Source organism: Talpa occidentalis, unplaced genomic scaffold, assembly GCF_014898055.3.
Source record: "Talpa occidentalis isolate TD23 unplaced genomic scaffold, MPIMG_talOcc4v2.1 talOcc4.9, whole genome shotgun sequence".
In the NCBI taxonomy this organism is placed as follows: Eukaryota; Metazoa; Chordata; class Mammalia; order Eulipotyphla; family Talpidae; genus Talpa; species Talpa occidentalis.
Genome location: NW_023605305.1, coordinates 42517797 through 42540026, shown reverse-complemented (window position 1 = coordinate 42540026; position 22230 = coordinate 42517797). Strand labels below are relative to the sequence as shown.

General features: G+C 36.0%; 1 protein-coding gene across 1 annotated transcript; it reads left to right on the top strand.

Moving 5' to 3' along the window:
* Positions 1–556: 556 nt before the first annotated feature.
* Positions 557–21925, top strand: RPF1 (ribosome production factor 1 homolog). Its single transcript, XM_037500925.2, has 9 exons — positions 557–849; positions 2587–2643; positions 3535–3615; positions 15453–15548; positions 16113–16266; positions 20163–20245; positions 20606–20787; positions 20979–21105; positions 21698–21925. Exons 1-9 carry the CDS (start codon positions 622–624, stop codon positions 21737–21739), a joined length of 1050 nt encoding a protein of 349 aa, XP_037356822.1. The 5' UTR covers positions 557–621; the 3' UTR covers positions 21740–21925.
* Positions 21926–22230: the final 305 nt, after the last annotated feature.

Genomic DNA, 22230 nt, shown 5'->3' with positions numbered 1-22230 from the left:
GGTAGAAGTCTAAATTTGGTCAGAATTACACATGGTAACCGTTACAGAACTTCTCTCTTTTGGGATATACTTGTTAACCTCTCCCCTAGAATAATTTTTCTTCTAAATAACCAGTTTTATTTTATTTTTTTTCAGATTAGCAGCTCTTCTCTCAGGTAACTGCATAGTTTATCTCATTACTACCTTAAATCTTTGTTCAGTGTAACTTTTCCAATAACGTCTACTGAGAATCCCATTTAAAAGCTTCCCTATCACCCTCTCCTTTTCTATTATCCTATTCTATTTCCTCCATACCGTGCATTACTTTATAACTCTCCACACTACATATCTGTGTGCTCATTTTAAGTTTCTCTCCAGTAAACTCTATATGGCAAAGTGCTTTTTATGTCACTATTTTGAGAGCTCAGCACATAGTAAACGCTCAAGAAACATCCCACTAACTCATCATTTTGTTGTTCAAGAAGCTGGGTAAGTCCTCTAAACTTTCCTTAAATTGAAATTTTAACACCTTCAAAAAAAAAAAAAAATCTGTTTCTTTAAGATCTTTCCAACCCGGAAGTAAAAGCTTACGGAAGGGTCAGAGGAGGCAGCCACTTCCGTTTCCCTACTGAGGAAGCAAACATGGCGAAGGCCGCTGATAAAAGTGTAGGCAGCGGGAAGAAAGGCCTGAAACGAAAAGCCATTAATGAAGAGCCCCAGGAGGCTGCAGTCGCTGAGGATGGGACGACCGAAAGTGGGGTCCAACCCCCGAAAGCGACTGCTTTCCCCCCCGGCTTCAGCATTTCGGAGATTAAGAACAAACAGCGGCGGCACTTGATGTTCACGCGGTGGAAACAGCAGCAGCGGAAGGTGGGAGAGGGGCGGAGGCGGCCGGGCGCATGCGCACTGTCCCTCCCGGCGCTGGAGCACGGTGGGCAGCGTATTACTGGAGTGACGGCAGCTGCCAGGGGCTTCCGCTGGCGGTGATTGATGGGGACAGGCGAAATCGCGATTCTGGGTCCCAGACACCCCGAACTGCTTTGGCAGCTCTCCAGGTTCAGCTTTTTGCCTGAGCCTCAACTATTTCTTTCTTTACCAGCTGCTATGTAGGGTCCTCAACTGAGAATAAGAGCAAGCAGTCCTGCCCTCCTGATAGTGGATATTATCCTCTCCTGACCTTGAAGATTTTCTCTCTCGCTTCGTCCCTTCCACCTATCGTTAGTTAATTCCTAGAATATGTAACACAGGCAATACATACGTCGAAACTGATGCTTCTTCTTGAAGCAAATGTTACTGTGCTGTAACGTTTCTAGTAATTGCATATACTCTTTTTTTTTTTTTTTATTTGTTTGTTTGTTTTGTTTATACATGCACTGGGTACAGTCAGAATCGCGGGAGGGTGAGAGAATTCACCAGAGTCAGAGCGGGGAGCAGAGCAGGCAGAAGGACCGAAGTACACTGCTGAGGGGAGCAGCGGGCAGCAGGAGAGGTCTGCGCGCCATGTGGGACCCGCCTCCAGTGGCCGGGGAGCAGCCGGGGATCGAACCGGCGCCGCAGAGGCCACTTCGCAACCCAGCGCTCAACCGCTGCGCCACCGGGGAGGCCCAATTGCATATACTCTTTGCAACGTTATCTTCATACTGTTCTAGAAGTAGATAGGAAGAGAGAAACAGGGTTATAGATACCTTCACCAAGCCACGCTGCTCATTTGTGGTTAAATTGCCATCGGAAGCAAATATTTACTTATTCCTGCACATTATACAAGTTCACATACATGATGTTTTTACTTGCCTGTGTCTTCATACTAGACTTTTTGAGGATGTGGCCTGGTGGTGTTTTTTTTTTTTTCCATCGTTAAATGCCTGAGTTGTTGGACAACATAAAAGGAGCATTTAATTCATTCCGGTGTACTAGTATAGGGGAATGGTGTTTCTGGGACACTTCTTGGGACAGTAGTTTGTAATCTGAAACCTGATGGATTGAAGAATGGGTCTGTAGGTGCTGGGGCAGAGGTAAGGAGATGTATTGTGTATCTAGCACTCTATTAAGAAATCTTTAAAAGAGATGTTTACAGTACACACAATTCTTGCAAGTTCTTAATCGTTTTCAAAGCATATTTGGTTATAAAATTTGTGGATAGTGATAGTTTTATTGGAAACAACCTGAAAATTCATCTCCTATTCCCATTTATATTTAGTGCTTTCCAGGAGAAGCAACCAGCATAACCTTAGTCTAATTTTAGGTTGAAACTTGTTAGTAATGCAAAACAAAACAACAAAAACTTGTTGTTTTGTCTAGTATACATTTTGCACTATTCCTTAACTTGATACTTATATTAAAAAGCTAAAGTTAGTTGAAATTTTAAGTATTCAAACTTATAAATTTGTATTTTTTTTGAAAGAGCAAAGATCTTTGTTAAAGAAATGTTATTTATTGACCAGTTCATTTGATTTACAATAGCTTGCATATGAAAATCTATTTAAGATGTTTATTTTAATAGACTACAAAGATTGTTCAGGTTAAGTATTCATCGAATTAGTAACCTGTAGTTTTAGTATGTGTTTGTGATATAACTTGGTTTCTCAATTTTTTTTTTAATCCCTTTAGGAAAAATTGGCAGCTAAGAAAAAGCTTAAAAAGGAAAGAGAGGCTCTTGGTGATAAGGTAAATAAAATTTTTACCCATCTCATGCAGTGTTAGTCTCTAACTCTTGATATTCAATCAGTTATAGCAAATTTCTATCCTGATCACTATTTGAAAATAGTACCAGTTCTTGTTTCTTGGGGAAAAAAGATTACTTCCTAAAACAAGAAATTACTTAGAACTTAATATTTGTTTCAAAATCCTAAATAGTATATTTTTTTTCCCCTATCTCTGCTAATGCGCATGTGTTTTGAATTAGTTTTAGTGTGTGCTTACAATTTTGTGTTTCTTATTCTTGCTGTTTCATTTACTCAATTTTTGGTCTAAGCTGAGTATGCCTGAGTGCTGATTCCAACAGTATTTTATAATGTTGATATTCCATAATATGTTTAATTACTTTCCTGTTGTTGGGCATTTGTCTTATTTGCTGTTCATTAGCAATAGTAATACTATGTATTTTTTATATAAATTACTCCCACCTTTCATTTGTAAAAATTAACTAGAAATTGGTTCAGCAAATCGAAACAAATTTGTTGCTTTTGGTATTTATTTCTGGATAGTTTTTTGGAGGTATTGGAACAAAGTTACATATTTATGTACTTTTGTGATTTTTTCTTTTCCCCATTCTGTCCATATTTTCTTCTTAGTGGATAATTATTTTGTCCCAGTTTCTTTGCTATGTCTGTCTGGCATTAAGCTGTTTCATTCAATATTAGCAGTTCTTCCAGTGTGTGTGTGTGTGTCTGCTCACAGAGTTAAAAAGCTTGCTCAATGTTGTTAGGGTAGTGGTGGATTGAAGTGAGGTGAACAGATTGAATTTTTGGATTATGTTCAGATTTCTATTGCTCTTTACCACCCATAATACAAAATTGTTAATAGTAAACTGTTGTCATCGTTTTTTCTTTTATTTAGGCTCCACCAAAACCTACACCCAAGACCATTGACAACCAGCGAGTGCCTGATGAAACCATAGTAGACCCTAATGATGAAGAGGTAATGTTAGAAGGCTTTAGACATTTTGGATGGCCATACTTGATGAATTATTTGTTCATAAATTGATGTTTAAAGTGCTGACTGGTAAAGTTGTATAATGGACTGATTCAGCTATAATGTTGGTATGTAATCTTATTTATTGTAGATTATTTCATATTTGAATTTTCCAATAATGCTATAGAAAAAGGCAGTAGTTATTTTCTAGAAATATGTGGTTATACCTCGGTAAGTATCTATATTGATTATTTAATCTCTGAATCATACTACTAATTTTTTTTATATCACTAGAAAAGCCTTAGACTTTCACTGTCAGTTTTTATAATGTTTATTAAAGACATTTTAATATCTCAATATAACATTTGATTTTTTTTGGTTCCCTCATAAATCTCTTGGTTTTAAGTTAATCTCCCAGTTTTTGCATTTTTCCCTTTAAATAATTTATGACAGTAGAGTGAAAGAACCAAACGTTTGCTTTTTTTTTTTTTAGTTTTTGTACAGGAAACTTGGTTTTGTTAGATTTGTTTCCTTTCAAGAAATGTTGCTATTAATGTTCTTTCACATATCTATTAGTATATTCAGTAAATCTTCCAGAAAGTGTTTATTGATTGCCTGCTGTGTATTAGCATCTGTTAGAAAGATTTGGGATCCGTCAGTGTACAAAACACACATACATATTTTCGGCCTACCTAGAGCTTATGTTCTAGAAAGAGAGAATAAATATAATAATACATATGTTAGCCAATGGTGGTTTGCTAAAGGGAAAAAAAGAGGAATTCTCCTAAAGATGATTCAAGGCTACTTGGAGTAGAAAGAGTTTGCAATCTTGTATAGTTATATATATAAGGATATGTGTGTGTGTACATTTTGATTTTATTTATTTTGACAGAATTTCAGACTTTATTGTAAAAGAGAAATTTCTGTGTACTCTTCACTCAAATTTCCTAAATGTTAAATTGTGCCATACTTGGTTTTCATTTATAGTTTCTGAAAGGCATGATGGTAAGTGGCAGACATAGTACCCCTTTACTCTAGTGTATTTCCTATAAACAATTGTTTTTTATTAGGTACAGTATATAGTTACCAAAATCAGACAATTAGCACAATATATGGTATTGTTATCTATAATCCAGCTTTTCCAGCTTTCATTTTTAGCAAAAAGAAAACCCCAATTATTATGTTTCATTTCATAGTAATGACTCTTTAACCTCCTTTGATTTGAAAGAATTCCTTAAACTTTCTTTGTTTTTAATGACAAAGTTTTTTGAAGAGTATAGATCAGATGTTCTGTAGGACGTCACTTAAGTGAGTTTGTTTCTTCATGATTGTATTCAGTTTTTGGAATACCTGTGATCTTTTTCAGTGCCCCTTAACAGGAGTCATACATTGTTGATTCCCACCGCCCCCACTACTGGTTATCTTAATTTTCATCTGGATTAAAGTGTTGTCTGCCACATTTACCCTCTATAATGTCTTTATTTCTCTCTGTAATCAGTAAGTAAAGGGGAAGGAAGGGGAAAAAATAGTTTAGGATTCTGTAAAAATCTAAGTTACTCTTTAAACTTTCGCTAAAGATTTTGCAATTGTAAACAATTTTTTCCAGTCTGATAGGTAAGAAGTTATATCTCAGTGTAAGTTTTAATTTGCTGATCTCTTATTATAAAGGAGGTTGAGTATCTTTGTATGTTTTCTTTTTTTTCTGAAGCAATTTTTTGTTTATGTCTCTTATTTTATTTTTTTTTCTTTTGATTGGGGTTGCAGTTTTATTTATAATAGTCAGGGTAGGCTTCATTGAGAAGGTGACCTTTTACCAAAGATTTGAAGAATGTAAGGCAATTATCTTTGAGCAAAAAGTATTTCAGAATGAGGAAAAAGCCAGGGTAAAAGCTCCAGGGCAAAGCGTGCCTACTGTGTTTTTAAGGAACAGTGGAGGTCACTTACTTTGAAATTTGTTGGGGGAGGATTATGGAAGAGGTGCTGGGAAAGTATAGAGAGGAGAGGGGCCAGGTCAGGGACTTTGTTGACTCTTGGGAAACTATCTCTTTTACACTTAGTGAAATGGGAAACTAGTGAATGGTTTTGAAAAGAGGAATGATGTGATTGGACTGAATTTTTAAAAATAATTGGCTGCTGTCCTGAAAATAGAAAGGTAAGACTAGTTAGGGAGCTACTGAAGTAATCCAGGGAGGAGTGATCAGAGCTGTGAATGGATCTGAATTCTGAAGGTTTTTCCCCCCTGCCCTGGGTATACTTTTAAACTAGAATTTTTAAGAATGTCTTCATAGTTTGGATAGAGGGCGTGAAAGAGAGATTCAAAGGTGGTATTCAGATTTTTTAGAGCCTGAGCAGGTGGAGTTGTCAATGACAAGATACGGAAGTGTTTTGGGCAGCATCTTAACTGGGGTTGGCAAGCATATAGAGGCTACATATATATATAAATTTCTCTTAATATGTATTGAGGGGAGAATTTGTTGAGTCATGGAGTATGTAAATGTTTATATGAGAGTACCAAAATGTTTTCCAAGTGGTGATTGTATCATTCTGCATTCTGATACTATAAAAGCAATAATGTCCCTCTTCATCCACATCTTGACTAGTGATTGTTATATTCAGACTAATGCTGAAGGACTCATTGTAGTTTGAGTTTGCATCTCCCTGGTTTCTAATGTGGTTGAGCATTTTTTTCATGTATGTACTTACTTTGTTTTCAGTGAAGATATACAGCTCATGTTTTGCCCAGTTTTCTATACTGTAGTATATTTTACTGAACTTGTCTTTATAATTTGGATACTAATCATTTTTTATGTGTTAGTGTCTTCTAATTTTTGCATTCTCTTTTTTTACCTTTTTTTTTTATGGTGTCATGATTGACCAAAGTTCTTAATAGAACTGGGTTTTAAAACCTTTTAATATTTCTTTTATATTGTTTTAAAGAAATCTTTATCTTGTGATCATCTGTTTTCATACTCTTTTAAAAATTGACAACTTGCCTTTCCCATTTTATGTACTTAATCAGCAGAAATTTACTTCCTGGTGTGAGAAAGGAAATTAATTTTTTTCTTTCTTCCTTTATGCTGCCTGACCCTCCCCCAATATATAATCATTTCCCCCAGTACCATTTTTGGAGTAGGGCTACAGTCTTTCCCCACAGTGAATTGCAATGCTGTGTCATATATCAAGTATCCATATATGCTTGGCCTTTTTCTGGGCTCTTTATTTGTAGACAATTTGTCACTGTATCATTTCTTTATTTTTGTTATTTAGCTTCATGGTAAGTTTTGATATCTCTTAAGGCTAGGTGTCCCCTGCCAGTCCCAACCCCAAATCCTTCTTTTCAGCACGATTTTCTTCCTCAACCTTTGGTCTTCTATACAAAATTATAAAATGTACCTTTAACGAAGTCTTCTGATACTGAAAATGCATTTCAGTGAATTTCCTACTTTTCATATAAGTTACACATTAAATCTTGATTGTAGGGCCTCCCCGGTAGCACAGCAGTTGAGCGCTGAGTTGCAAAGCTGCCCGCAGCCTCTACAACACCGGTTCGATCTCTCCGGCTGCCGGGCGAGGGTCCCACATGGCGTGTAGACCTCTCCTGCCGCCCGCTGCTCCCCTCAGCAGTGTACTTCATCGTTCTGCCTGTTCTGTTCCCCGCTCTGGCTCTGGTGAATTCTCTCACCCTCCCATGCTTCTGACTGTACCCAGTGCTTATATACATAAATAAATAAATCTTAAAAAAAAAAATCTTATTTGTATATTATCTGGGTATCTTACCTTTTATTATCTAGATAAAATTGCATCTCTTTGAAAATATTTTATTTCCTGATTCATTGATTGGATTTTGGATAGTGATCTTCTAGCCAGTAGTTTATTGAAATTTGTTTCTTATAATTTGTCAGAATATCATTTTCATATTTCTGCAAATAAGTTTTCTTACTTTCAAACCATTAACAGTTTATTTTTGTGATATCTAGAACTTCCAACATAATGTCAGGTAAATATGAAAAGCAGTAGTAGCATCTTTTCCGTATTCTTGAACTTGAAGAGACTTTTTTTTTAAGACTTATTTATTTTTTTATACAAGCACTGCGTACAGTCAGAAGCGTGGGAGGGTAAGCGAATTCACCAGAGTCAGAGCGGAGAGCAAAGCAGGCAGACTGATGAAGTACACTGCTGAGGGGAGCGGCGGGCGGCAGGAGAGGTCTGCACACCATGTGGGTCCCTCACCTGGTGGCCGGGGATCGAACCAGTGCTGCAGAGGCTACGGGCAGCTTCGCAACCCAGTGCTCAACCGCTGCACCACCAGGGAGGACCAAACAGACTATTCTTGATGTGTTATCAATAATATGTTTTAAATGGTAGCTTATCCTATGGGTTAATGAAAGTATTTCTATTCTTGTTTTGCTGGGTGGAGGGAATGTTATTTGCTTATAATGAATGAATGTAGAATGTTATCAGATGCTTTTTCTACAAATATTAAGATGATTATGAGATTTTTCTTCATTATTTAACTAATACAAATTAAATAGCTTTTTCTAATGTTGCCTCTTATGTTTTTGTGATAAATCCAGTTTAGTTATGAAGTTTTTTTGTGGGACCCTCGCCGGTGGCCAGGGATTGGAACTGGCTCTGCAGAGGCTGCGGGCAGCCAGGCAACCCAGCGCTCAACCGCTGTGCCACCAGGGGAGGCCCTTAGTTATGAAATTTTATCCTTTTTTATACATTGATTTTGTTTGTTAACAATTTGTTCAGTCTACATACATCGAAGTTCATGAGTGAGACTGCAGCAATATCTCCTTTTCATTCCTAATATTAACTTAGACCTTCCCCCCACCCCTCCTTTTTATTAAAATGTATTGTTATTCATTGAGGTAAATATCTTGGGGAAGAATCAGGTGTGGACCAATGGGAAGTAAAGAAACTCAACGGAGACAGAGTAGAGAATAGAACAGGCACATTTATTGGAATACACTGCTAAGAAAAGTAGCGGGCAAGAAAGGAGAGTCTGTTGTGCCTAACTTGGGCTTTTTTACCAGAGATGTATCTATTTTATTATTCTTTTTGAAGTAATTTTTTCTTTGATCTTCTCCATTGAATCTTTATTTTTCCAATTCATTTTTTTCCCCTCTATATTATTTCCTTCTATATTGAGCTTACTGTTTTTATTTGATTATTAAACTCATTTCTCATCTAAGTAAATCTTTTCTGAGATAATGCTACTTTCAGTTTTGTTCAAATGAAAATATCTCTTTTAATGGAAGATTTGTTGATTTTTTTTTTTTTAGTTTTTGCTTAGCATTTTTTATTAGATTTCCCCTGATCTATAGTATATATTTACTTCTGCTAACTTTCATTTGCTCTTCTTTAGCTTAAGATGGAAATTAGGTTATTGATTTTATATTTTATGTAACGTTATAAAGCTCTGGTTTTTCCAACTCAGCACTGCCTTTTCTATGTTTTTATTTCCTTTCTGTTTAAGATATTGTCTCATTTCTCTTGTGAGTTTTTCTTTGGCTCATCAATTATTAAGAAGTGTGTTTTTAATTTCCAAATATTTGAGGATTTCCCAGGTTTCTTTTTGTTGTTGATTTCTCATTTAATTTTATAGTGCTTGTAGAACATACTTTGTTTCATTTTAGTCCTTTTAAATATCAAACTAGAAATCATCTACAAAAGAAAGCAAGGGGATCCCCTATTACTTGGAGACTGAACAACCTGCTGCTAAAATACCACAGGGCTGCTAAGAAAATCAAAGAATAAATCAAAAATTATCCTGAGACAAGCGATAATGAAGACAACCATTCAGACTGTATGAGTCACAGCACAGTATTAAGAGGGAAATATATAGCAGTACAGGCCCACATCAAGAAATAACAAAGAACCCAAAGAAGCAATCTAATCTCCCACCCCTAGAAGCTAGAAAAAGAAGACTAATAATAATAATAATAATAATAATAATAAACCCCCCAAGCCAGTAGAAGAATGGAAATAATAAAAATTAAAGTACAAATAAATGAAATAGAAATTAAAAAAGACAGTGCAAAAGATCAATGAAACCAAAAGTTGGTTCTTTGAAAAAAATAAACAGACAAACTTCTAACCAGGTTCATAAAGAAAAAGGGAGGAAATGCAAATAAATAGGGTCATAAATGAAACAGGAGAAATTAGAACAGACAGCAGAAATCCAGAGGATAATTAGAGATTGCTATGAACATTTTATATATGCAAACACTTTCAACACTCTATATGAGATGGACAAATTCTTAGAATTATACAATCATTTATGATGAAGGCCCTTGAAAAACTTGAGATTAAAGGAACATCTTAACATAATAAAAGCCATATGCAACAAACCCTCAGCTAACATCGGTCTCGGTGAAAAACTGAAAGCCTTTCCACTAGAATCTGGGACAAGATAAGGATGTCCATGACCAGGGTGTCCTCTTTCACCACTGCTACTCAGTATGATACTGGAAGTCCTAGCTAGAGCAATTAGATAAGAAAAAGACATAAAAAGGAATCCAAATTGGGAATGAAGAAGTAAAGCTATTATTTGCATATGATATAATGTAGAAAGAAAATCCTTAAAAGGCAACAGTAAAGCTAAGACAGTAAACAAGTTCAGCCAAGTAGCAGGTTACAAAATCAGTATACAAAAATCAGTAGCCTTCCTATATGCAAGCACAATCATCCTGAAGAGGAAGAAATTAAGAAAATCATGCTATTTACAGTTGTACCCCCCAAAATTAAAAACCTGGGAATAAACCTAACAAAGGATGTGAAAGACCTATACAAAGAAAATTTATAAAGCATTGTTAAATAAAAGACACAAAGAAATGGAAAGACATTCCAGTGCTCATGGATTAGAAGAATCAGCATTATCAAAATGGCCATCTTACCAAAAGCCAGCTACAGATTCAAGCAACACAATAAAAATCTCAGTGACATTCTTCAAAGAAATGGAACAAATGTTGCTGAAATTCATATGGAATCACAAAAAACCCCAGATAGCCAAAAAACTCCTGTCTAAGAAGGGTGAGAATGGCGGTATTACATGCCCAGGCTTCAAACTATACTACAAAGCCATAATAATTAGAAGGGCATGGTATTAGAACCAAAACAGACACACAAAACAATGGAATCAATCAAAAGCCACACATATGTGGTCAACTAATCTATCCCAAAGGAGCAAAGAATATGCACTGAAATAAAGTAAATCTCTTCAGTAAATGTTGCTGGGGCAAAATGGTCTGTCACATGCAAAAGAATGAAACTAGACTATCATCTCACATCATACACAAAAATCAATTCAAAATGAATAAAAGACTTGGACATGAGACCCGAAATTGTAAAATATATAGAAGAATACATAGGCAAAACACTATGACACAAACTTCAGAAACATCATTAAGGACTCATCTCAAGAAGCAAGAAAAGCAAAGGAGTATATAAACAGCTGAGACTAAATCGAACTAAAAAGTTTCTGTAGAACAAAAGAGACAGCAGCCGAAACAAAGAATTGGAAGACATACCAACCATATATCTGATAAGGGACAGATAGCAAAGATCTACAAAAAGCTCACACATTTCAACAAAAACAAACAACTCAAAGAAGAAATACAAATGGCCAATGGGCATATGAAAAATTGTTCATCATCACTTTTTATCAGGGAAATCAAAATCAAAACCACAGTAGGATATACCACACACCCGAGAGAATGGCCTATATTAAAAAAAAAACAATTGCTGGCAAGGATGTGGTGAAAAAGGAACCCTGTTACACTGCTGGTGGGAATGTAAACTGGTCCAGCCACTGCAGAAAACTGTGGAGGTTCCTCAAAACACTAAAAATGGATGGATCTACCTTGGACTCAGCTTCCTCACTCCTAGGAATCTGCAAAAAGGACACAAAAACACTAATTCAAAAGGAGACCTGCACTGCTGTGTTTATTGCAGCACTATTTACAACAGCCAAAATGTAGAAACAAAAGTACTTCATCTAAAAATAAACTTTAAAAATAAATACCACCTTTATGCAATAAAGGGGAAAAATTCTGTCCTTTTCAATTAAAGACTAATATGTCCTTGCATATGATCTATCCTGGAGTGTTCTGTATGTGCCCTTGAAAAATATGTACTCTGTTTCAAGGTTAGATGGGAACATTATATTTACATACAGAAGTCTTTACTAAATTATCCCAACAAACCTGAAATGATAGCCAACAAAACATGTCCTTGCTGAATTCTGAAAAGCCTCTAATAAAAGAAGTGCTCCAAAATAGGATGGCTTTGGACCTTATTATCACCTCATAAGGAGGCACCTGTGCCGCTTCCAAACACAGTACTATGCGTTCAGACCTGTTAAGTCAGCTAACGTATTATCTTTATTAAATCTTGTGAAGACAAATGAATCCCTGAGTGATCCTACCCCAACTTAGGGGAGTTAGTAATCAGTGGTTAGAATTCTGGGGCAATTGGTGAAAAGAGTTCTTACTGATTTTGGGGAATCATTACCTTAACATGTTTTCTCTTACCTGTGCCTGCATGGTTGCTGTGGCATCTGTCTCCAATGCAACCACTCTAAATGAGCCATTTCCCCCCTAGTAAAACCCCTTGCTGTCTGGTCAGGGCTCATTGCAGAAGAGTGGTGTGTATGAGATTGTAAAATCCAGTCAGGAAAGGTGGAATATTGGGGCTAGCCATCAAGAGAATGTGACTGCCTGTTCCAGCTGATAGCCAGCTCTGGGGCAATTGGAGACACCTCAACTCCTCCCTTGGAATGTGCATTATATAAACTTGCCACTTGAAATGCCCATATCCAGAAGCTGCTCCAAGCATGCAGCTTTGAGAAAACATGTAATGTATAATGTATATTTGGGATTATCTGGACTGCGTATGTGACTGGATGCTGTTGGTGGAGTGATGGAAAACTCTTAGGCCAAACAGGACAAACTCTACTAATTAATTTCCCTTCCTCATTAAAACTACTATCTACCAATCTGAAGTGGTCTGCCTTTTTTTGGATATCTCCTTGCCCTCTGCATATGGAGCCAGTTTTAGGTTATACCAGGGCAACCTTTCAGCTTACAACCCAACAGGTGGATTGTTATAAGAGTTGCTTGGAGTTGGTTGATTGTATTGTTCATGTTTTCTATCCTTTTTCTATCTTTCTAGTTTATCAGTCACTGAAAGAATATTCTTTCCAAGTGTAATTGTTGACTTGTTTCATTTTTTTTCCATTCCTTTCAATTTTGCCTCATGTCTTTTGGGGGTTCTTTTAGTTGCATATTCATTTGTTTTATTGGCCCTTTAAATGTCCCTATTGTCACTAGCAACATTTCTTTTTTTTAATATCTGTTTTCTTAAATACGTAATAGCCACTGAAACTCTTACCCATGCTGTTTGTATGGTCTATCTTTTTTTCCCCAAGCTTTTTCTTTCAGTGAATTTGTGTCTTTGCATTTCAAGTTTCACCTACATACAACATGTTTGGCTATATTTTTCATTTATTATTACATTTTAATGTTAATTTTTGATGTAGGTTTATATCTACTATTTAGCTTTTTTCAACATTTTATCTCTACATTTCTTCTAATCCTTCTTGACTACTTTCTTGTTAAAACAAATATTTTTAAAATACTATTTTAATTGTACTTGATTTTAAGATATATTTAGGTTTGGTTTTTTTTAAGTGGTTGCTCTAGGAATTAGCAACATGCATCTTTAATTATCATAATCTACTTCAAATAATGACTGACACAATTATGGTAAAATACAGCAATTTTGTACCACTATGACTTCATTTCCTCCATTCTTGTTTGTGCTGCTACTTTTATATATATATATCTGGCTATGACGAAACAGTGTTATAATTATTTTAAACAGTATTTTTAAAAGAAATTAGAGAATGTACACACACACAGTCTTATGTTTACCATTGTATTCATCATTTGTAGTGCTCTTCTTTCCTTCCTTTGCATCAGTTACATCTGGTGTCTTTTTTTTTTTTTTCACAGCCTATAGGATTTCCTTAAGTCTATTTTTATAGCAAGGCTATTAGGTAATTATCTGTGTTTTTGTTTATCTGAAAATGCTTTATTTAGACTTCATTTTTTTTTTTAAAGATTTATTTATTTATTTATACAAGCACTGGGTACAGTCAGAAGCGCGGGAGGGTGAGAGAATTCACCAGAGCCAGAGCAGGGAGCAGAGCAGGCAGAAGGACCAAAGTACACTGCTGAGGGGAGCAGCGGGCGGGAGGAGAGGTCTGCGCGCCATGTGGGTCCCTCTTCCAGTGGCCGGGGAGCAGCTGGCTTCGCAACCCAGCGCTCAACTGCTGTGCCACCGGGGAGGCCCTAGACTTCATTTTTAAAAGATAATTTTGCAGAATATAGAACCTTGATTCACTTTTTTTCATTTTAGTATTTTGAATATATTCCATTGCATCTTAACTTTAATTTCTGATGGTAAATCATCCATTAGTCATCATTATTCCCCTGTACATAATTTATTTTTCTCTTATTTTTAAAAATAGTTTCTGATTTTGACTTTTAGCAGTTTGATTCTGATATGTTTAGGGTTTGTTCTTTTATTATTTACTTCAGGTTTATTGAACTTTGATCTCTAAGTTAGAGTTTTTCATCAAACCTGAGGAGTTTCCCACCATTATTTCTTCAAATACTTTTTTTTTTTTAATCCCGTTCTCTCCTCTCTTGGAACTCCCTCTTCACAACTGTTGAAATGGTTAACATTGTCTTACAAGTTTCTCCAGCTTTGCTCCTTATGTCTGATTGTTTTTTTCTGTTCTTTATAGTAGATAATGTTTATTAACCTATTTCCCATATTTTCCCTTTCCTTCAATTCTTTATAGTTACTTTGAAATTCCTGTTAAATTCAACATCTGAGCCTCTCATTTGGTTTTCATTGATGCCTTTTCCTTTGCATGTCCAATATTTTGGTTGAAATCTGGCTATTTTAGACATATATGGCAGGAACTCTTTTTTTTTATGGCTTTTTGTTGCCTTTTTTTTTTTTTTTAATTAAATTGCCTAAGTATGTGGAATTGTCTTCCTGACAGCAGCAGTATGTCTCTCTGCTCAGTTTTTTAATTGTTTTTAACTTCCCTTCTTAGGAGTCAATACAGGTTGATTTAATGGGGAGTTATTTGGTCAGCGATTATGTTGGGACATGGTGAGCCCCTAAGATATACATACCTTTAACCAACTGAGCTGTGTTTGTTTGAGGAATGTATCCAGTGCTGCAGCCAGTTTTCAAGTCTTCCTTGCCTTTCATGTGCACTCTATTCTTGGGACTCTCCCTTGGGAAGTTCAATTGTCAGCCAAGGAATTGTGGAGAGAGTCTCTTAGGCCCTGTAAAGCTCATTCATTTCCTGAACTGGTCTTTACATTTCTGGCTGGTTCACATCTACCCTGCACTGAGTTTAACCACCCATTCCTGAATCTAGTCCAAACATCTGGGTTCAGGATTGCTGGTCTTTGCCTACTATCAGTTCTGAGGTTGGCAAAGTTAATTTTCACCCATCAAGTTAGTGGGGAAATGAAATAGCTCTTGGCAAGACTTCTGATGTTCTCAAGAATTAACAGTCTCAGTTTATGTCCTGAAGTTGTTTTTTACCCTTTTTTCCCAGTTTTATACTCTATACTACAGAAAGGAAATCACCTATCCTCTTCCTGTTGCCATTAATATGAGTCCCTCTTAGGCCTTCTTTAAATCTCCTAATTCTATGAAAGTAAACACTCACAGAATTCTGCTGGAACTACTTTTAAAATTCTGACCCAGAAGAATATTTGTGTGATGTAAGATTCTTTTTCTGTTTTCAGGTTGCATATGATGAAGCTACAGATGAATTTTCATCTTACTTCAATAGACAAACTTCTCCCAAGATTCTCATTACAACATCTGACAGACCTCATGGGGTAAGTACATCTATTAGTATAGTTCTTGAATTCTTAATTTCTTATATCACTCAGAGTATTAGAAGAATTCTGATCAGAGGAGTTAAATTATTAGTAATTATCTTACATAGGTGCTATAAATAAGCTAAATAAAATGCAGTTCTGATGACATGTTGTAAGCTAACAAAATATGATCTTCAGGATAGGGTTTCTCAACCCAGTACTATTAACATTTTGGATAACTTTTTTTATGGAATTATCTGTTCACTATAAATGTGTAATAGTATTCCCGGCCTCCATCTATTAGCTACCAGTAGCAGCTATATCCCCTCCACTACCACCACTCATAGTTACCAAAAATGATTTCACATATTGTAAACATACCTTGGGCAAAATTAACCCAAAACTGCATTAGAATGATTAGCTGCTGATAAAGGCTGAAGCATTTCAGATTTTATTCTTTCACTGGCATTCTCTATTTATAGCTCTATCTAATAGTAATCATTGCTCCTTTCCTTATAATTACATAATTATATAAGATTTTTATTTTTTACTTTTGAGGATTTTTGTTATTTTGTTTTACAGAGAACTGTGCGACTCTGTGAACAGCTCTCTACAGTTATACCAAATGCACATGTTTATTATAGAAGAGGACTTGCTCTGAAAAAAATTATTCCACAATGTATTTCCAGAGATTTTACAGATTTAATGGTTATTAATGAAGATCGTAAAGTACCAAGTATCCTTTGTTTTTTAAAAAGTTTTCCTGTGTCACTTTCATTCCTTTTAAAGATATATTTAAAAGAATAAGGAAATGATCCAGTAATTTCCAGTACATCATTTTTAAATCAGAAAGTATCTCTACCCAAGAGTCTATGAACTAATTTTTCCTTTTCTTTCAGCAAACATATACTGTTGGGAAGATATTATTTTAATCTTTAGTAAAAGATGCAAGATAAATAAGATAATCACCTTAAAAGAACTCATAACCTAGTAGGAGACAAGAGACATAAGTTAACAAAAATATAGTGTGGCTAGTGCAATTAAAGAGAGAACTACAGGAGACAATGAAGACTCTGCCTGGCAAAATCAGCCCTGGGTATATCAAGGAGGAAGGACTTGACAAATAAAGATGCATTAGCTCCCTCTAAATAGTTATAGTTATTATAGTTATAGAGATGAATAAGGCAAGGAAGAATGCCCACTATAGACAGATACCTTTTGGAAAGTAGGAATTATGGAAGAGCTGACCCAGTTGGGACTCTGCAAACAGTTTGATATGATTAGATTTCATCTTGCCAGAGGTAATATCACAGAATTACGTTTTCTTATTTTTTTTAGAATTATGTTTTCATATAAGGTATTTGAGCCCAAATTATATATTTGCTAGTGTTTCAGATACTAAGAATAATCTATCCTTTTACTATGAATGTCATGACTACTAATGCCTAAAGATACTAAAAGAGCTGTTGAGTATAAGAGTAGTGCCAAAATTCTACTGTCTAGAAAAGAACTTTATCAGCTCTATGTATTGTTAGCTTTGGGTCAGATAGACGCATGTCAAACAAATTAAGATTTCATTACTTCGCTAGTTTTGTGAATCAGTTGTCTTAGCCACTGTTTTCTTGTGTTTGAAATGTAGGAAGTAATACCTTTGGATTTCCCACAACAATCTCATTAAATCTATTATTTCTAAGTCATGTTGCCTGGCTGTGTAGGCATGTTAGTCAATGGTGCAATGGGAAGCATGGAGACATTCTGGACAGACATACATTCTCTATTATTATTATTATTTATTTATTTATTTATTTTTAAAGATTTATTTATTTATGCATACAAGAACTAGGGTACAAACCAGAGGTGCCAGGGTCAGGGGAGGGGGTGTGTGTGTGACAGGATTCACCAGAGAGAGTAGGGAGCAGCAGGACAGCCAGATTGACTGAAATACATTGTTGAGGGGAACTAAGGGGAGCAGCAGGTGAGTCAGGAGAGGTCTGCTGCACCATGTGGGTCACCTCCCTGGCCAGGGATCGAACTCTTGCTGCACTGGCTGTGGATAGCTTCACAGTGCTGCGTCAACCCTTTGAGCCACCAGGGAGTCCCCATTCTCTATTTTTAAATGGAATTTTGAGGCGGTATTTCTTTATGCCATATGCTGCAGCTTGTAGAGTGTTTTTGCATTCTTTGCATTCTTGAATACTAAATACCAGCTTCACCTCAGTCATTAGGATAGAATGCCTCTATACATTTTGAAATCAGGTAGCTGCCAGGCAAGAGTTTGGGCACTGGTAATCCCACCCCTGTTGAAATCTGCTGCCTGGTTCCGAAATTTGATCTGATTTACGTAACTCTTCTCAGCCTCTTCATTACTGAAATACTGTTAATGATTCCTGTTTTGCATTATTTGTGTTAGGGATTAGCTAACAAAGCTTTTTTACAATGCATGTATTCATAAATTGATGTTTAGGCTTTGTATTTTACTTTTGACACAAACCACAGTTTAGTGGGATTTTTTTAAGGAAGAATTCTAACCTTGATTTAAGTTTGAAGTAATGACTTTACCTCTCCTAAGCCCCTTAAGGATTTCATTTTCGCAATGAGCAAATGATACAGATGTACTTCTGACTATACCTCATGATGTTGATTCTTTGAATTCAAACAGTTATCGATAATCTGATAATGTGGCAGGCACTAGTTTCAGAGACAGATCTATCTTCCAAGAGCTAAGAGATTGATTGGGAAGAAAGGCCATGTACATGGTTATAACTCATACTAACAGCTGAGGTTTAAAACTTAATTTTGACTGTAAAGAGAGGTGGCATTTGAAATGGGCTTTATGGGCCTCCCCGGTGGCGCAGGCAGTTGAGCGCTGCGCTGTGAAGCTGTCCGCAGCCTCTGCAGCGCCGGTTCGATCCTGGCTGGCTGGCGAGGGTCCCACATGGTGCGGCAGACCTCTCCTGTCTCGCCCGCTGCTCCCCTCAGCAGTGTGTTTCGTCAGTCTGCCTGCTCTGTTCCCCGCTCTGTCTCTGGTGAATCCTCTCACCCTCCCGCGCTTCTGACTGTACCCCAGTACTTTTATAAATAAATAAATAAATAAATAAATAAAGTCTTTTAAAAAAAGAGAGAGAAAATGAAGTGGGCTTTAATGGATATTGCAGGTATTTCAATTAGAATGAGCAAAGATTACATAGTAGCATTTAATGTGTATGGTATATAACAGATTGTCAGTGTCATACTTATGTCTATTCTGTAGATGAGTCTCTGGTGAGAGTACTATGAAATTCACTATTGCTGTCAAGACTGAAGAAGGTATCTAGTTTGTTTGTCATGTAGGGCATTAAACTCTTACAATGCCACAGCCAAGTGCCATTGTTTATAACTTATAAGGCCTAAAATAAAACTTATTTGCAATCTGTGTTAGATGTACTAGCAATGGTAAGAGGCCATTTTGTATTTTAATAACATAGACAGAAAATCTCAAGGACTTCGACTTAGACAATGAGAGTAAAGGTAAAGAGGTGACAGTAAAGATAAAGAGGCTATAGATGTGAGGAACTTACGAAGATGAAAGCAGTAAATAGGAATTGCTGGGAGAGGAAGAAAATGAAGACAATCATAGATTCTAATTTGGATGAATGGGAGACTATTCATGCCATTATAAGAAGAGGGCAACATCTGTTTTTTAAAACTCATTGTATAGAGATTTAAAAGTCTGATCTCTGGCCTACTTTTTGAGGAATATTATATAAGTAGTAATCTTACTTTGCTACATCCAGAACTTGAAACATCGTTTGACTGCTAACTCTGTAGATGTCTTATACTTGTAGTTTATAGTCTAGCACAGTTCTCTGTTTGTAGTAGATAACCAGTAAATAGTTATTAATTGGGTGATTTTAATTTGTGGTACAGTAATCCCAATAGTAAGCACTGTTCTCTTGAGAAACACTAATAACCCTGACTTCAAAAAGGTAGCTTAAGACTCTCCTGTGGAATGATATTCAAAGCTGACAGCATATTCTGCCCTTGCAAATGTTAAAAAAAGTATGCATTCTAGGGGTTGTAAGACCATTTTATTATATCAATAATAAATTTATATCAGCAATTTTACTTGTAATGCTACATATTCTATAATCCTGTCTAATTTCTATTATGGTAGTGGGCATTATTTCATCTACTTAAGTTGAATGTCCTATATGCTCTGTTGAGGGTGTCAGCTACTTCTTACATTATGAAAAAGTAGGACTGTGGTTCCAGATTTTAGGGGCTTTTAGGCATAGTGCAGCAATTATTCAAACAATTTAAGATTTAGGTTACAAAATTCATTTGTTTTCTTAGTTTTTTGGGTTTTTTTAAAAGATTTTTTCTTTATCCATACAAGAACTGGGGTATAGGCCAGAGGTACAGGGGGTGAAAGGATTCACCAGAGGCAGAGTGGGGAGAACAGGCATATCTACTGAAATACACTGCTGAGGGGAGCAGTGGGACAGAGGTCTGCTGCACCATGTGGGTTAGCTTCCTGACTGGGGAAAAAAACTTATGCCATGGTGGCTGGCCATATAGCTTGATAGCTCCAACACTTTAACCCCTGCAGCCCCAGGGCGGCCCCCTTAGCCTTTTTCTTAACTTTATAAACAGATGGATTAATTTTGAGTCACTTGCCAAATGGCCCAACTGCACATTTTAAAATGAGCAGTGTTCGTCTACGTAAGGAAATTAAGGTAAGTTTTATGCATTCCTTGATTGGCACTTGTCTCTTTGCAGTACTTGGTTACTAGATGCTATAGATTACTGATCTAGACATTTGCTCTCCTGAGTAAGCATTTGTCTATTAGTTTTAAACTTTATTACTATGAAACATGTTGCTTTTCTACTAGGAATTTTTTTGGTGCATACACTGCATATTAAAATTATTTTGGATGCATCAGAGTTCATGGGCTTGATAAGCCATGTGGTAGTTTGTCATTAAGAAAGAGAACTTAAAAATTTTTCAAACTTACGTAAAACCTGGAACTTAACATTGCAATGACTATTTTGCCATTTAGCTTGCATTCATTATTGTGACTTCCCATTTTTTTAAGAGAAGAGGCAAAGACCCCACAGAACATATACCTGAAATAATTCTAAATAATTTTACAACGCGGCTGGGTCATTCTGTTGGACGTATGTTTGCATCGCTCTTTCCCCATAATCCTCAGTTTGTTGGAAGGCAGGTTGCCACATTCCACAATCAACGAGATTATATCTTCTTCCGGTTTCACAGGTAAGGAAGATATTTAACTCCTTGGACTTCCTGGTTTCAATTGTGAAATACATTTTCAGTATAAGCCTGTTTTCTAAAGTATGTGACAGGTATTGTAGATGAGGAGTTATCTTTTGAATCTTGTTATAACACTAAAGAAACAGTTGGGTCAACTGAGACTCATGTCCTTAATTCTTATGTTGTCTTTGAAGATACATATTCAAGAGTGAAAAGAAAGTGGGAATTCAGGAACTTGGACCACGTTTTACCTTAAAATTAAGATCTCTTCAGAAAGGAACCTTTGATTCTAAATATGGAGAATATGAATGGGTCCATAAGGTATGTACTTACTCTTTGAAAAGTCAGTTAGATAATTTTGAAAGTATCAAACAAGAAAGAGATCATGTACTTTAACTTTGGGGTGTTCATACCTTAAGTTCTGCTTCTGAATTTCTTCCCACATGAGCTAGGAAGAACCAATCTTTGGTTCTGATGATTAACTCTGGTTTATTAGCAGGATCCTAAACCTTATAGTGGTTCTCAGAGAGGAACTAACAATATCACAGGAACCTTTAGGAAAGCAAATTTGGGGGCCACAGACCTACTGAATCAGCAACACAGTGGAGCCAACTATCTAAGTTTGTTAGACCATGATTCTGTTGCATGCTTATTGAGAACTATTACTGTAGATGTTTTGTAAGTTTGGAGATTTTAAAATGGTAAATGAAAACCTCAGTATTTCAAAACATCTCATTTAAGCAATAGTTCACTTACCATTTTACTTTAAAATTAAATTACACATCTATGAAACAGTAACTTCATATAGACTTGATACAGACCTAGACTTGTCTCAGAGACAAACCCAATCTTTTTTTTAGCCCATAATGTTACCTATAGGTTGTTTACTAACTTATTTTCCCCTAATTTTCAGCCCCGAGAAATGGATACAAGTAGAAGAAAATTCCATTTATAAAATACTGAGGAGCAGTATTGGATTTTGCTGAACACCTATCTTGAATTGGTGACAGAAGACCATTTTCAAAAGAGCATTTCCTAATTTTTTAAACCTTCTTTCATGTCTGGACAAATTACCAAGAGCCTGCCACAAATTCCATTTTTGTTTATGATACAGCAAATACAAATAAAAGTCATTTTGGTGCAAGTTTAAAAGTTGCAATTTAGATTTCCTATCTTATTCTGGGTTATCTGTGGTGGTTGGAATCAGGATTCAAATCAACGTTTTTCCCTTTGCACTTTCAGGAAAAGTGGGTTGGAGAGATTTATGTGCTTGGTAAATACTGTATAAACTTGCATCTGGCATAGGGTTTTCACCATTTTTGAATGAATATGTTAGAGGCCATGTTTCTGAGATATTTTAACATTACCTTTAGCCTTCCAGAAAGGTAAAAAATTTTACAGCAAAAATTATTTACAAAGAACTTGAAGCAAAGTTGGGAATTACTG